This window comes from Nematolebias whitei, chromosome 4 (assembly GCF_014905685.2).
Source record: "Nematolebias whitei isolate Nwh7 chromosome 4, NemWhi1, whole genome shotgun sequence".
Lineage (NCBI taxonomy): Eukaryota > Metazoa > Chordata > Actinopteri > Cyprinodontiformes > Rivulidae > Nematolebias > Nematolebias whitei.
Window position 1 is genome coordinate 32,618,085 of NC_056501.1, and position 15,461 is coordinate 32,633,545.

General features: G+C 40.3%; 1 protein-coding gene across 2 annotated transcripts in view; it reads right to left on the reverse strand.

Moving 5' to 3' along the window:
• The window catches only part of LOC119408556 (rho guanine nucleotide exchange factor 9), a 38,226-nt gene that overhangs the window by 5,267 nt on the left and 17,498 nt on the right, over nt 1-15,461 (reverse strand). For both annotated transcript variants that reach the window (XM_037675400.1, XM_037675399.1), the window contains 6 exons: nt 15,225-15,404; nt 13,557-13,789; nt 12,478-12,607; nt 7,627-7,758; nt 2,945-3,188; nt 1,470-1,538 (listed from right to left, as the gene is read on the reverse strand). In XM_037675400.1, the coding sequence (XP_037531328.1) occupies nt 1,470-1,538; nt 2,945-3,188; nt 7,627-7,758; nt 12,478-12,607; nt 13,557-13,789; nt 15,225-15,404 (988 nt within the window). The remainder of the gene's footprint in view (nt 1-1,469; nt 1,539-2,944; nt 3,189-7,626; nt 7,759-12,477; nt 12,608-13,556; nt 13,790-15,224; nt 15,405-15,461) is intronic.

Sequence of the window (15,461 nt, forward strand, 5' to 3'; positions counted from 1 at the left end):
TATCTATCTATCTATCTATCTATCTATCTATCTATCTATCTATCTATCTATCTATCTATCTATCTATCTATCTATCTATCTATCTATCTATCTATCTATCTATCTATCTATCTATCTATCTATCTATCTATCTATCTATCTATCTATCCATCTATCTATCTCTCTCTATATATATTCATCACCTTTTATATCAGTGAGTTATTTTTATGAAATGGCCGATGTCCGATATTTAACTTTATCGATAATATCGGCCAATACTATGCCGATAATATCGTGCATCCCTAGGAAATACAGATTTTCTTTTCCTATGCCAAGCTGTGCTGCACGCTGAAAGGACTGATCAGATTTTTTGAAAAGCAGTTCTGTGGAAAGCTTATGAACAATTAATATCTTACCTACTTAATATACAGTAGTTCTTTAAACAACCTCAGTTTGGAGAAATAAGACACTGACTGGACAGATGAGTTACTCCAAGCAAAAAACAAGATCAAAATGTTGCTGTCCAAAAAAAATACAAAAAAAAAAAAAACTAAACAAAACCATATAATCTCTAAAATTAGTGGTCCACATGATAACTTTTTTTATAAACATTACGCCACTGTCAGTTTATATTTACACAGTAAGTTAGGCAGAAATAGGACATTAAAGCAGAGAGATAGCTCGCTAGTTTCATTAGCAAATATCCATAAAACTTTATGTCAAGAATACTAAGACTAAACTGATGGTCTATAAAATAACTTTTGCATGAAACAATGACATTTTTTAGATTTGAATTGTAAAATGGCAGAAACACACTTCCGTCTCGTTTTTGCATGGACTAGCTGTTAGCTTCTCAAACCAGTCAGTTTCTCCACACTGAGATCATTGAACGAGCTATCCACAGCAGGTAAGATGTTAATTTTACATAACCTTTCTTAAAACCCCTACATTAAAAGATCCCAACTACTGTTTTAAATTAAAAGATAAAAACAGACTAAATTTAGTTTCAAACTCGTTATTGGCTATCGCATTAACACTGACGACTAGTCTAACAGAGTGAGAGAAAAAACAGTCCAAATAGCTCCAAATGAATAGTTTCAAGACTAGTATGACACAGGACCTACTTGTTGTGAACGCCGGCATCATCCTCTAAAACTCAGCACCTCATGCAAACAGCCCTCTGTCTTTTCATTGATGCTTAACATCGTCTCCACGTCTCAAACCAAGTCATTCTTGTTGTACGGGCTGACCAACAGCTAAGTTAAATAAATATATAATTATTTCAACGTAGCAAAAAACTCAAATGCTTGATGTTACATGGTGCAAGCTGCCTCGATCCATCCATAAACAAAAGTATGTGTTAAACAAGGTGCAAAAAGTAAAAAAGGACAGCAGGTTAAAGAGACAGTAAACAGCAATGAGAAGACAGAGCGGGGCAGAAAATAAAAGGAGGGGAGGGGAAATCACCTGATATCTTCTTGTTGCCTCACCTTTCTGTTTGGTCACCTTTCTCACTGTCAGGGCTGCCTGTCGCTTCTGGTACTCAGAAATCTCAAAACCTGAAGAACAACAGAGTAGTATGTTGACCAGGTGTTCATTGACGGTAGTATCTCACAGGGCTGTAACCATAGGCGTCGCAACCATTATATGTGAAGGGGACAAGTCCCCCCCACATTAAAAAAATGTTCATTTGGACCCCCCCACTTTTACTATAAAACATTAGTTCAGGCGGCACATTTTCTCTTTCTTCGTGAACAAATCCATTCCACTTGATTAATAGGAGAATACTCAAGCTACTAAAAATCCACTCCAGGTTTTCCTGGTTACCTCCAACTCTCCACCGTCCCTTCCTGCCTCCTGCCTCGGCAGAAAATGCGCACAGGAGGTGGAGGTACCTGTGTTACTCGCTCGCCAGTTTAGCATCTTAGTGCGGGCAGTGGTTGACCAGGATGGTTGATCATAAACATATGTTCATGTTAGGAGGATGCTTGAGTGCAGCGCTACGTCTGTAGCATGTTAGCTTAGCAGTAACTGTGACGCTGTCAGACGCTGCAGGTGTAAGAGACGTGGTGTGTTCAGGTGCATTAAAGTTGAAATATATTTAAACCCCACACCTTATTGTCCTCAAGCTTCATGAAAAACATCATTTAGATGAGCAGTGTTGAACACAAGTAAAAAAAAGTCCAGTGGTGATGGTTTTTATTTCTCTATAAAGACAAATAGTGTCGATCTGACGCTCTGTATTAAAGTGTATTAAAGTTAAAATGTCTTTAAAATCCACAGATGAATTTACACAAACTTGGTGAGAAACATGTTTTAAATGTGTGGAATTAAAGGCTGCTGTGTTTAAAGTTGGAGGTAACCAGGAAAACCTGGAGTTTTAGTGGTTTGAGTATTCTCCTATTAATCAAGTGGAATGGATTTGTTCACGAAAAAAGAAACTGCGCCGCCTGAACTAATGTTTTATAGTAAAAGTTGGGGGGGGGTCCAAATGAACGTTTTTGTAATGTGGGGGGACTTGTCCCCTTCACATATAATGGTTGCAACACTTATGGAATCAGGTCTGTTGGAGCAGCAAAAAAAGTACTACATGCAGGATAGAGGGCCTCGAGGGCCAAGGATTGGACACCCCTGTTTGAGAGTGGGAATCTTGAGGCACTTCATGATCTGATTTAATAATGATTTAGAGCTCTGTGATGCTATGATTAAACAATTATCAATGGATTTTCATTATTACTTCCAACTTCCACCTGTGTAATGACTTGTTAGTTTTAAAGCAAAGTATTTGTATACCTGCATTCCTGCAACAGTAAATCTGCCTATTTTATGTACCGGTAATCTTTTTTAGATTTTGAATCATCACCTAATCTCAAACTCAGTGAGACACCATCTTTAGAGACTAAATTAAAGTCCCAAACAAAATAAGCAGTTTTCAAACATGTAGGAACAAAAGGAATGTGATTACCAATTTTCTCATCCTCCTGAACCATTTTTCTCTCCTCGTGGAAGGCCCTGAGCCAGCGGATCTTCTCCTCCGGCTTTTTGGCCAGGAAAATGTGGATTTCTTCGCTGTCTTTGTTGTACAACTTAAAAGCGTTCTTTACACTGACGTTAAAGTCATCGTCCCGCCCGTCGATGGCGTCCCGGACCTCATAACGATCCATGTCGATGCGGCCCTTATAGTACAAGATGTCCCGCCGTATCAGGTCCTGGTGAGGAGCAAAGAAAGATGTGTGTAAATGTGTGTGTTTGTGTGTCGAACCGTAGAGCTGTCAACAAGTATTTCTCCTTTGGTATCCAGAGACCTGTCCATCTGCTGCCCAAACACATTCCAGCCATGCTTCTCTGTAAATCTGTTCTGTAGTTTACCACAAGGATATCCATCCATCCATCCATCCATCCATCCATCATCCATCATCCATCCATCCATCCATCCCCCCCTCCCCCTCCATCCATCCATCCATCCATCCATCCATCCATCCATCCTCTTTACCTGCTTCTTCCTTTTTGGGCATGGGGGTCACTGGTGCCCATATCCAGCAGTCACTGTATGAGAGATGGGGAAAACCCTGGACAGGTCTCCAGTCCATCACAGGGACACATAGAGACAAACGAGACAAATAACCATTCACTCTCTCACTCACACCTAGAGACAATTTAGAGTTACCAGTCAGTCTAACATGCATGTTTTTGGTCTGTGGGAGGAAACCAGAGTACCTGGAGAAAACCCACGCATGCACGAAGAGAACATGCAGACTCCACCCAGAAAGACCCCTGGACCAGGATTTGAACTGGCAACCTTCTTGCTGAGAGGCAACAACTCTATCAGCTGAGCCACCAGTTTCCGTATGCATGCTATTTCTTTAACACAGTGGTTCCAAAAGTGGGGGGCCCAAGAGAACCTTGGCACCATACTTCTTCTTTTTGCCACACCCTACTTATGTGAGAGATTTTTCTGCTGCGGCCTCAATCAAGACCAAATACAGGTCAAAGCTGGACATTGAAAATGAACTCAGTGGAAGTCTCACAACTGCAGCCCAGGTTTGAGAAGATCTGCAGCAACAAGGAGGCTCACACCAGTCACTGAAAAGAAGTGAGGATTAAAAGTGATGTTTTTGATCAACAAAAATTGAGCAAAATTGGGTGTTGGATAATTTTCTTATAAACCGAAGGAGGTCCCAGCAGAAAAAAGTTTGGAAACCACTGCTTTAACACAAGTCTACATTGTGGTTCTCTTTACCCTGATTGTTAAAATCATTAGTTGGGGTGAATTTTGTAGAAAAATATTTACTCCACTTCCCACAGTTAGAGAACCATGGATCTAAAGTTTAAAAGCTTCTAACAATTATTATTGTTCTCGTACTGCTGCCTTTACTGTGAAGAAATTTGACAAATAATTTACAATTTGGTTGCATCTTTATTTGTCAATTATTGTGTATATGTCAAAATAATTTCCTTATTATTAAAACTAATAATAAAGTACAAAATAATAGGTTCATTTTCACAAATCATTGGGTTATAGTAAGCTTCTGCACCCATAAGGATTTGGTTTTTCATGTGTCTTTTAATCCTAAAATAACAACTTTATTTTCATTATTTCTACTTTTTTCTCTAAAGATGATTTTAGTTATCTGTATTCTCAACATCATGGCATGAATCTTAAAACTGAGGGAAAAATCTTCCTAATTTGTTTTAGTACTTTTATTCACATTTTTCCCAATCTGTTGTTGTAGGAAATAGACTTGAAAGAAGAACAAGTGTTCATTTATGGAATGCAAAGTATGACAACAGTTTTATCTGTTAGCTGAAATTAAAGTTGATTATTTTTGTGTCTATTAAATTGATCATGTTCATGCTTCAGTTCAGCTCACTGACAATAATTTGTTAATCAACAAGTCAGTTAACCAGAAATACTTAATTTTAACAATTGACTCTCACTTTCTAAAATTGATTTAGTCTCTGAAATATGAATATTTGGAGTTCTCCTTTTCCAGGTGAGAGAGTGAATGATTGTTTGTCTCGTTTGCCTCTATGTGTCCCTGTGATGGACTGGAGACCTGTCCAGGTGTCCCCCGCCTCTCGCACAGTGATGGCTGGACATGGAACCAGTGACCCCTGTGACCCTTAAAGGAAGAAGCAGGTAAAGATAATGGATGGATGGATGGGATGGAACTATCGACAAGTTATAATTTAATTATCCACATTAAGCTGAACTTCAATGTAAAGCAAAAAAGCAGAACAAAAAGTGAGTGGTTCAAAAAAAAAATTATAATCTTGTCTCCAAATGAAAGCAACTCAAAGAAAAAAGCAATGGAGAATATTGAGAATCCCTGTGTGGAAACTGAACGATGGTTATTTGACGTGCCTCTGGATACTTGAGTGGAGAAGTGTTTGTAGGACCTCTGAACAACAAAAGGTGTAAAACAGCGAGGACATTTAATTCAAGTTCTCTCAAAACTGTATTCCATTCTTGTGGGTGACAGGAAGAGTCAAGGCTGTAATGTGTGCAACTCTGTTCTTCTTTACTACTAACTGGGACCATCACATCTTAAACTGCACTCTTTAAAGTTTAGCCAGTTTGCTCTTTTACGTTAAAAAATAATACACGTTTGTAACTTTGTGCTACCGTTTTATTTTTACTTTCTTATAATGGCAGTTGGTAGTCAGTATAAAAAGTTTGAGATCTACTTCTTTAAATGATCAGAGTATTTTGAGGTGCAGTACAAGACTGTGTCTGAGACTGTTTTTTGAAGGACTGAAAGAAGTTCTGAGAGTTAACTGCTTTGACTGACATTGTAAAATAAAGATCACACCGAGGACTGAGGACTTTATGCATTGATGATGAAAACAACAAAACATGCTGTAATAAATCCAGAGGGCTGGTAGAAGCCTTTATACATTGTGCACTATAGATACTGGACAAATAAAATATATGCAAACTGCTGAAATTTATCATTAAAATATCTTGTTGCTAAAGTCAGAATGTTTAAAGGCAGGAAATGTTAAACCAAAAAAAGAAAAAAAAAGTCTATTTGACGTCCATCCATTTTCTTAACTTTTCGCTCAGATAAAATAGACAACCAGTCACACTCACTCACACCTAGGAACAATATCCAATTAACCCAACATGCATGTTTTGGGTCAATGGGAGGAAACCAGAGCACCCAGAGAAAACAGCTTCAACACACTAATGCACTGGACCCAAATCAAACCCGTCTCCCACCTAACAACAACAACGTTACCTCTGAATTACCAAAGTTTTGGTATGTCTTTTTGTATGTTAAATTTTTCTCAGTTTTCCTGTGTAGTGCATTTTTGTTTCAGTTTTTTTTCACAGTAGGGACCAATTTTGAAAGAAATCCTACATTGTGGGGACCAATTGCTCCTTATGGGGAGCCTGGTCCCCATAATGATACGGGCGTTTTCACATCTGATAGTCCGGTAGACTCGGTTCGATTGGGGACCAAAATTCAGAATATTTGTTTACATTTTCAGCTGGTGTGGTTCACATTCACACTGCACTGAGTCAGTGGAGTCAACATGTTCCCCCCCTCGCCTGTGGGGGCGCTGCACCAAGAACTACTGAAGGAAACAACACAAAAACCTCTGAAGAAGACACTTCTTCTTCTGGAAATATAAACAAAAATAGAGTGGCGTCAAATTTAAGCAGTTTTAAGAGTTCTTTTTTGTCATTTTTTCAAACATGGACTCAGCATGAGTGGAAGATGAAGCAGAAGAACATGGAGAATGTTGTTTTTCACACAAAGCAGCTGGCGGCTCCATACGAGGTAAGAGAAATGCATGTTTGTTTGCCCTGCGTTGTACTCCACTTCCTGCTTGTGGAGCAGTGCCCGGTCTGATTACATTCACACTGTGCTAGAACTGCGTTCGAGTTTTCTTCTATGGGACTGAGACCTAGGTTTTAGCCCGGGCCAGAGTTCGCCTTTTTGTTCCGTGACAGAGTTTGCTGGCGAGTTCACACCTCCCAAAACGAACCGGACTTCCTAGGCAAATGGGCTAGAGTTCAGGACAACAGGGCTGGTGTGAATGCAAACGCAACAGCTCAAATATAAACAAACTGTTATGAATATTGGTCCCCAACCGAACCGAGTCTACCGGACTATCAGGTGTGAAAACAGGGTCAGGGCTATAGAAATTAATGGAAGGCAACACAAAGTCCCCACAAAGCTAGAATTATGAGAACATGCGTGTGTGTGTGTTAATGCAGTTATTTGGCCTCTGTGCATGTTTGTATCTAAGTGTCTGTCTGCATTTGTGTCTCCATCTCAGTGCATGCATCGAGTCCAGCCAAGCACAAACATTTGTTTGACAGAGAGGATAACAGCCCAAGTGCATTAGAGCCCAAACTACCACAGCTCCATTTTGTGAAATGCGCTCAGGATTTGAACGTGTCTTCCCAGAGGACTGGTGTGTCTCATCCGGCATTATGTAATCTGTTTTCAACTCCTCGCTGAGGTTGCATGAAGTCACACTGTCTTCAAGGATCACTCCTACCAGCCATGTGATACAACAACTTTCAGGAACACAAACTGGGGATTTATCAGAGCTGCCAGTTTGTTTTTACCCAACAAAGTCTGGGAAACAAAAGTAAGAAAATGAACAAAAACAGAGAAAGAAAGCGCTTACCTTCTTACAAAGTACCAGCTGGTGATCAAAGAGGAAGAAGACTCGCTGCTGGCTGCGTCCGTACGGCTGATAGATCCATGACAACTCCCCGGTGTAGATAAGCTCCGAGCTCCTGTCTAAGATATCTTCTCCCTAGACACAAACACCGACAGGCTTAAACAAAAAGGACACTTGTACTTGGTGCAGTTACAGTCAATTTACTCCTTATAGCTAGTTGTCCTCTGCCTTTGGAAACAATTATGTAACAATTACGCAGTGGCGTTTTGTAGATCTGATGAATCTTTTAGAAGTCTGAGACATTAAACAAAATAATAAATCATTAATTAGCTTAGAGTCATAGTAGGTAGAAAAAAAGAGACCAGTCCTCGTCGATTTTTACCTTTAATTTGGGATTAAAGGCATGAATCTGTGAAGAATTTTATAGACGTTATATAATGAAAAATTGTAATAAAATACACTGCCTGACCAAAAAAAAGTCACCACCTGGATTTAACTAAGCAACTAGGTACGAGCCTCCTATTAGATAATTACTGCATGAGTGATTATGTTTCAGCTGGCAACAAGTTATTTAAGCCCAACTGGTGCAATGAGTTGCTTCTCATTCCTTAAACAACCTTGTTGAAAGACACACCACACGGTCGTGGAAAAGATGTCAGTCTGTTTGAGAAGAGTCAAATCATTGGCATCAAGCAGAGAAAACACCTAAGGAGATTGTAGAAATGACTAAAATTGTGTTAAGAACTGTCCAACGCATTATTAAAAACCGGAAGGATAGTGGGGACCCATCGTCTTTGAGGAAGAAATGTGGCCAGAAAAAAATCCTGAATGACCGTGATCGACGATCACTTAAACGTTTGGTGAAATCAACTCAAAGAAAAACAACAGAAGCACTCAGGGCTGTGTTTAATAGTGAAAGTAAGAGCATTTCCACACACACAAAGTGAAGGGAACTGAAGGGATTGGAACTGAACAGCTGTGTAGCCTTAAGAAAACCACTAACCAGTGAGGCTAACTGGAAAAAAAAGGCTTTAATTTGCTAGGGAGCATAAAGATTGGACTCTGGAGCAATGGAAGAAGGTCATGTGGTCTGATGAGTCCAGATTTACCCTGTTCCAGAGTGATGGGTGCATCAGGGTAAGAAGAGAGGCAGGTGAAGTGATGCAACCATCAAGACTAGTGCCTCGTCATCAATGCAAGATATTGGTGAAAAATTAATGCAACACTGGATGGAAATAGATCTTGTGGCATTACAGAAGCTTATCAAAACAATGCCACAGAGAATGCATGATGTAATCAAAGCTAAAGGTGGTCTAACGAAATATTAGTGTATGACTTTTTTTTTTGGTGGTGACATTTTTTTTGGCCAGACAGTGTATGTATATACAGTGTATTTATATATATATATATATATATATATATATATATATATATATATATATAAACATACATACATACATACATACATACATACATACATACAGAATGTAAACTGAAGAAATGATTGGAAACTTCTTGAAAACATGTAGGAGGAATCAACAGACAAAAGAAAACATATTGGGACGGCTGTGGCTGAGTGGTTAGAGCAGTCATCCTCCAATGCAAGAGTTGGGGGTTCAATTCCACCATCAGTCACATGCCAAAGTGTACCTGGGCAAGACACTGAAAACCTCATTGCCTCTGATGTGTGTCCCATCTGTGTATGAATATGATCTAAAGCAATGATTAGTCTTTATAGAGATCTAGTAGAGCGCTGTATGAATGGGTGAATGAGGACACAGATTGTAGTGGAAAGAGCTTTGAGTATCTTAATAATATAGAGAGGAGCTATACAAGTGCAGCCCATTTACCATTTACCATAATGGGGGAGGATGTCTAAAACGACATCAAGGAGAAGTGTAGTAAACAGCCCCAGATTATAAAGCTCGCTGTTGATTTTTGAGAAAATTAAAGGATTTTAGGTGCGCCTTATAGTCCGAAAAATACGGTATATTTTGTACTTTCATAATCATAAGCACAGCAGTCTGTCCATCTTTATGGCAGTTTCTCCCTGTGTTGATTATGATTTATTTACTCTGAGTTAAAATAATCAACAAAAGGCATCACACAGTATACGCACCACAAAGTGTTTACTCCCCAAATCATGACTTTGTAATCGTTAAGAGAATACTCGTTTTTTGAGAATACTACACCTCTTTCTTTTACTATAGTGCAGCAATGTCTCTAATATTTGTTGTGAGAATTTCACCTTGTGGTTGGCGATATGAAGCAAAGTAAAACATAGCAGAGGCCATTTATTTGAAATCAAGAACAACGCACGGCAAAAAAAATAAAAAAGGTTTGCACTGCTGGGTAACAATGAATCTGATTTCTGTGGTGTGAATTTTAATCAAAATGTTTTTAGTTGTAAATGACTTCTAAAGGCCTCCCAGCTCCAAAAAAGTGCAAGATTACATCACTTCATTAAACTATTAAATAAAAGGCCACACATTCCTTATAGGAATGCATATCAGCCTCCACCTTTCCTGCCAGTTTAAAGTTAGGATCATGTTTTGATCTAATCCTAGAAATAACATTCTGGGCAATTTCTTTCAGTACTGTGAGATCTCACCCAATCTACTGACGCTTGGAGAATGTGTTATGAACGACTCTCAACTACTACCACATCAAATTATCGTGAAGTAGGGATACAGTAGGCCAAGTTCAAGTTTCACTCCCACGCTCCCTCCTTCTGTGTAAATAAGCAATGTAAATGTAAATACAGTAATATTTTAAATAAACAATCCTACAGTATTTAAATTTAAATTGTAGAGATGCGCAGCAGGACAGCAAAGGGTTAAGTCTTCACGCAGCAGCAACTGCACGGAGCAGAAATGCACTTCTTGGTCAATTACACTTCAACAACTGAACATAGAAGTTCTAAAATAATGAAAAATAACTTTTAACACTTTTATATTTGTGACTGTGACGTTTTTACGATGTGACATACTTAAGTTGAAAGACAAAAGCCGATCGGTGCAGCTGGACAGCAAAGGGTTAACCCTTCGCGAAGCTGCTTCAGCACGAAGGAGAAATGTGTGGGTGCAAGGGCGTCGGAAGCATCCGTAATGTGGGGGGGGACACAATGATGTGTGTAGGTGTGTGTGTGCGCGCGTGCTAAAAAAAAAGGTGTTCACTAGTGAACAAAAAAGCAGCATTTCAATTAGATTTCCTTTAATTCCACACATTTAAATCAAGTTTCTCACCAAGTTTGTGTAAATTCAGCTGTGGGTTTAAAGTAATTTTAACTTTAATTCACTTTAATAAAGAGCGTCAGGTCGACACTATTTGTGTTTATTGTGAAATAAAAACCATCACCACTAGACTTTTTTACTTGTGTTCAACACTCCTCATCTAAATGATGTTTCTCGTGAAGCTTGAGGACAATAAGGTGTGGGGTTTTAAAGACATTTCAGCTTTAATGCACCTGAACACACCACGACTCTTACACCTGCAGCGTCTTACAGCGTCACAGTTACTGCTAAGCTAACATGCTACAGACGTAGCGCTGCACTTCTCTCCTCCTAACATGAATGTGTGTTTATGATCAACCACCCCGGTCAACAACTGCCTGCACTAAGCTCGATAAACTGGCGAGTGACTAACACAGAGGTGTCTCCATCTCCTCCACCTGTGAGCGTTTTCTGCCGAAGCAGGAAGAGACGCGCAGAAACACTGCAGGTGTTGCACCATATTCTGTGACCACCGTATATTGTGACCGTGGCAACAGGCTGCTGTGTTTAGAGTTGGAGGTAACCAAGAAAACCTGGAGTGGAGTTTTAGTGCTTTGAGTATTCTCCTTTCAATCAAGTGGAATGGATTTGTTCAGGAAGAAAGACAAACTGCGCCGAATGAACTAATGTTTTATAGTAAAAGTGTGTGTGTGTGTGTGTGTGTGTGTGTGTGTGGGGGGGGGGGGTGTCCAAGTGAACATTTTTGGAATGTGGGGGGGACTTGTCCCCTTCACATATAATGGTTGCGACGCCTATGGTGGGCGGCAGGGAGCAGGGGGAGCTTCTCCCTGCACCTGTAGGCTGCACAAAGGTGCAGCAGCTGCTAAATCCTTTAAAATAATTTATTTTAAATAAAGAATCCATGCCGCTCGTGTGGCTCATCCATCAATCAGCCACTTGTGTGTCATGTCCACTCTTTGAAAAACCGCGAAAGAGCGAGTCCGCGACTGTCGAACTGCTAAGTAGCGAGGGACTACTGTGTATCAGTTTATGTGTTAGCAAAGAACCCTGAAAGTTCAACAGCTGTAGACCCTGTGATTACTTTATGAGAGTTTCTGTTTAGTGGTTCATAAGAAGTCCTGCAGACGAACACAGACGTGCACGCAGACACAGGCAAAAACAACTGCCTTCACATTTTGATACTAACAAGTCTGGAAGTGTTTTTGGTGGTTGACAATATGCTAAAAGTTCATGTGGATGAGTTAAAGCAGGGCTGTTCAACTGGGGGCCTGCGGGTGACTTCAATCCGGTCCACCAATGACTTAAAAAAAATTAAATTTGAAGGGTGGGGGGCGTTAGGTTCTGTTTATTGCATTTATAATTCAATGCAATAAAACAAACAAATTTAAAACGTAACAAATCATTGTAATACTTGCTTTATTTAAATAATGACGTTAATCGATAGATGTCCGGCCCCTGAGCTGCTGGCTTTCAGAAACTGTGGCCCCCCGAGCAGTTGTGTTGAATAGCCCTGCCCTAAAGTCTTAACACTGATAATACATATTTGTTCAAGTTTGTGAATAAAATACTAAAAACACTACAGTTTGGACTGAGAAGAAGCTTCTTTTTTTTTCTCACTTACCTCCCAGTCGAGAACTGATGCTTGCCACTGGGCGATCTTGTCAATGTTCTCCAACCTCCTCTTCCTCTCATTGATCTGTTGAGTGACGTTCCGCATCACAGCCAAAGCTGCTGCCACATATCGATAGTCACTGCAGACACAATGTATATGTAATCACTTCACAGTGATAGGCCTAAAGTTATAGTCTTGGACTCAGCCACTCAAAGACATACAAAGTTGCCTTAGTGAATGATAGAGAACAGCCTATTAAAGATAGGGGTAATAAACGGAGGTAAGTCCATTGGAATACAGTCAAATTAGCACACAGCCTATTTAATTTGAACCAGCCATCTCTTTATTCACAGTTAAGTCTGACAGCCTCTATGCTAACTGAGCTGGATTTATCCCTCTGGCTTAGATGTGCGATGGATCCAATCCTCACTTTGGAAGCTGACGTGCGCGTGTGTGTCAGCGTTGTGCGTATAAGTGAGACAGGCCTATATGTGGCAGCTTCTCCGCAGCTCTCCAACAGTGAAACACTGAGATCTGGCAGGTCTTTCTGGCAGAGCTGGCACCTGTCCCTCTCTGGCTGAGAATGCTTGGTTTGTGAATGACCTGGAGCTGGCGGAGACACGCTGAATTACTCGCACTGTTTGTCTGTGTGCTCACGCGCATGAGTTTGCACAACCGAATGCTCACTTACATATATATATGTGCATGAGAGCACATGTGCAAATGTTTACAATTTGCACTCAGCTTCTTTAATGTTCCATGTTTTTAGAAAAACATAGAATTAAGCTCACAGCACGTAGCAGAGAAAGCTCCGTTTCATTTTATATCTGATGCGTGCAGTACACAAATCATTATTTATTGCTACAAATTTGAGCATTTTTTGTACAACACGAAGACATGATTAAACAGTAAAACATTTATTTCAGTTCAAATATAGATTACTACACCTGCAAGAGCTGCATTGCAGCACAATGCATCTTGAACACAGTGATGCATCAGTACCACATTCTCTTTTAACCAATAAATCACCATAAAAATAGCAACAAATATTATAGATTAAATGTCATCTTGACCAAAGTAGACTGTACCTGTGCTCCTGTGCAGTATACTTAAGAAGCTCAGCCAGCTGGAGAGGATATTTGCAGATTTTCTGAACCGGTGTGAGCAAGAAGCCATCTATGGCGATGTCGATCATTTGCTGGAGGAGACGGCAAGCCTCAAAAAAGTGCTGGTACCTGCCGTCCCTCATCAGTTTGCTTAGCTCCATACAGGCATCCAAGTGGTTGTTACAGTATTCGGAATAGATCCAAAAACCATCTTGCTGTGGTGTAAAATTACAAAGATGTGTGATCGGACAGCAGAATGGATAGAATGATTCATTTTGACATAAAAAGAAAATCACATTCAATCATTGCAGGCCATTAGTAAGGAACATTTAAATGTTGTCTCAATGTACTAATTTAATTTAGCTACGGTCTTTTGATAATACAACAAAATGATTACAGTAGTCCCTCGCTACTTCGCGGTTTATTTATCGCAGACTTGCTATTGCGGTTTTTTAAAAGAAGAGTGGACATGACACACAATTGGCTGATTGATGGATGAGCCGCACGATTGGCTTGGAATTTTTATTTAAAATAAATTATTTAAAATTATTTAGCACATGCTGCACATTTGTGCAGCCCACACTGCAGGATAAGCTTCCTGCTGCAGCTGATCAGCTGTTCAACATGCAGAGTGGAAAAGTGGGCGTGGCCGAGCTTGCAGGTGGCTGGGAGCAGAGGAGGCAGAGAGCTGAAATCATGACATTCTGTGCTCTTTTAGAGCGTTTAGAGTTTAGAAAAAATGTATAGAATATACATATATATATATATATATATATATATATATATATATATATACTAAAATAAACTACTACTTGCTTTTTTTCATTTACCCTTTATATATACAGACAGGGGCAGCACAGTGGCACAACTGGTAGAGCTGCTGCCTCTCAGCGAGCAGGTCCCTGGTTCAAACCCCGGTCCAGGGGCCTTTCTGGGTGGAGTTTGCATGTTCTCTCCGTGCATGCGTGGGTTTTCTCCGGGTACTCCGGTTTCCTCCCACAGTCCAAAAACATGCATGTTAGGCTGATTGGTAACTCTAAATTGTCCTTAGGTGTGAGTGAGAGAGTGAATGGTTGTTTGTCTCGTTTGTCTCTATGTGTCCCTGTGATGGACTTGCGACCCGTCCAGGGTGTACCCCGCCCCTCGCACAGTGATTGCTGGACATGGGCACCAGCGACCCCCATGACCCAAAATGGAATAAGCGGGTAAAGAAAATGGATGGATGGATGGATATACAGACAGGTAGTCGCAATGAGTCACTAAAACTCATTTTCAACAGAGACCTGTTTTTGGAGGCAGATGGTGGGGGTTGAAGGCCTTGCTCAGGTGCCCAGGGTGGGGCAAGTGAGGGTGGAGACAGGTGTGGGTGTTTCAACTTTTCCACCCACATGTTGATGTTGATGGTACCGGGAGTTGAACCTGCAACTTTCTGATCACAGGCCCATCTTCTCTAGCCTCTGCGCCACCACTCCCCCCACTCACTACTTGTACTACTATTCCTACTTCGCAGTTTTTCACTTATCGCGGGGCTTCAGGGTACGGATCCCCTGCGATAAACGAGGGACTACTGTAGCTGCTGATAGATAAACAGTGGGATTTCATCTTTTGTGTCACTTTCCTAAATAATAAACAAAAACAGAAAATACTCACGTGTTCTAAAAAGCATGGCCCAATTTCAGAGAGGTGTGGTTCCTCTGTGTTGTACTGTTTCTCCAGATCTCTAACAAAACCCATCTGGAAGCGAAAAATGTCCTCAATGTTTCCAAAGATAACCTTCAGCTGGTCGTCATTAAACATGTCCACACGCTTCCTACACTGGCGCAGGTAACCCTGCAACAACATGAGAGGCAGTTAACGTCAGGCTAAAGGTCATAAAACGTCACATTC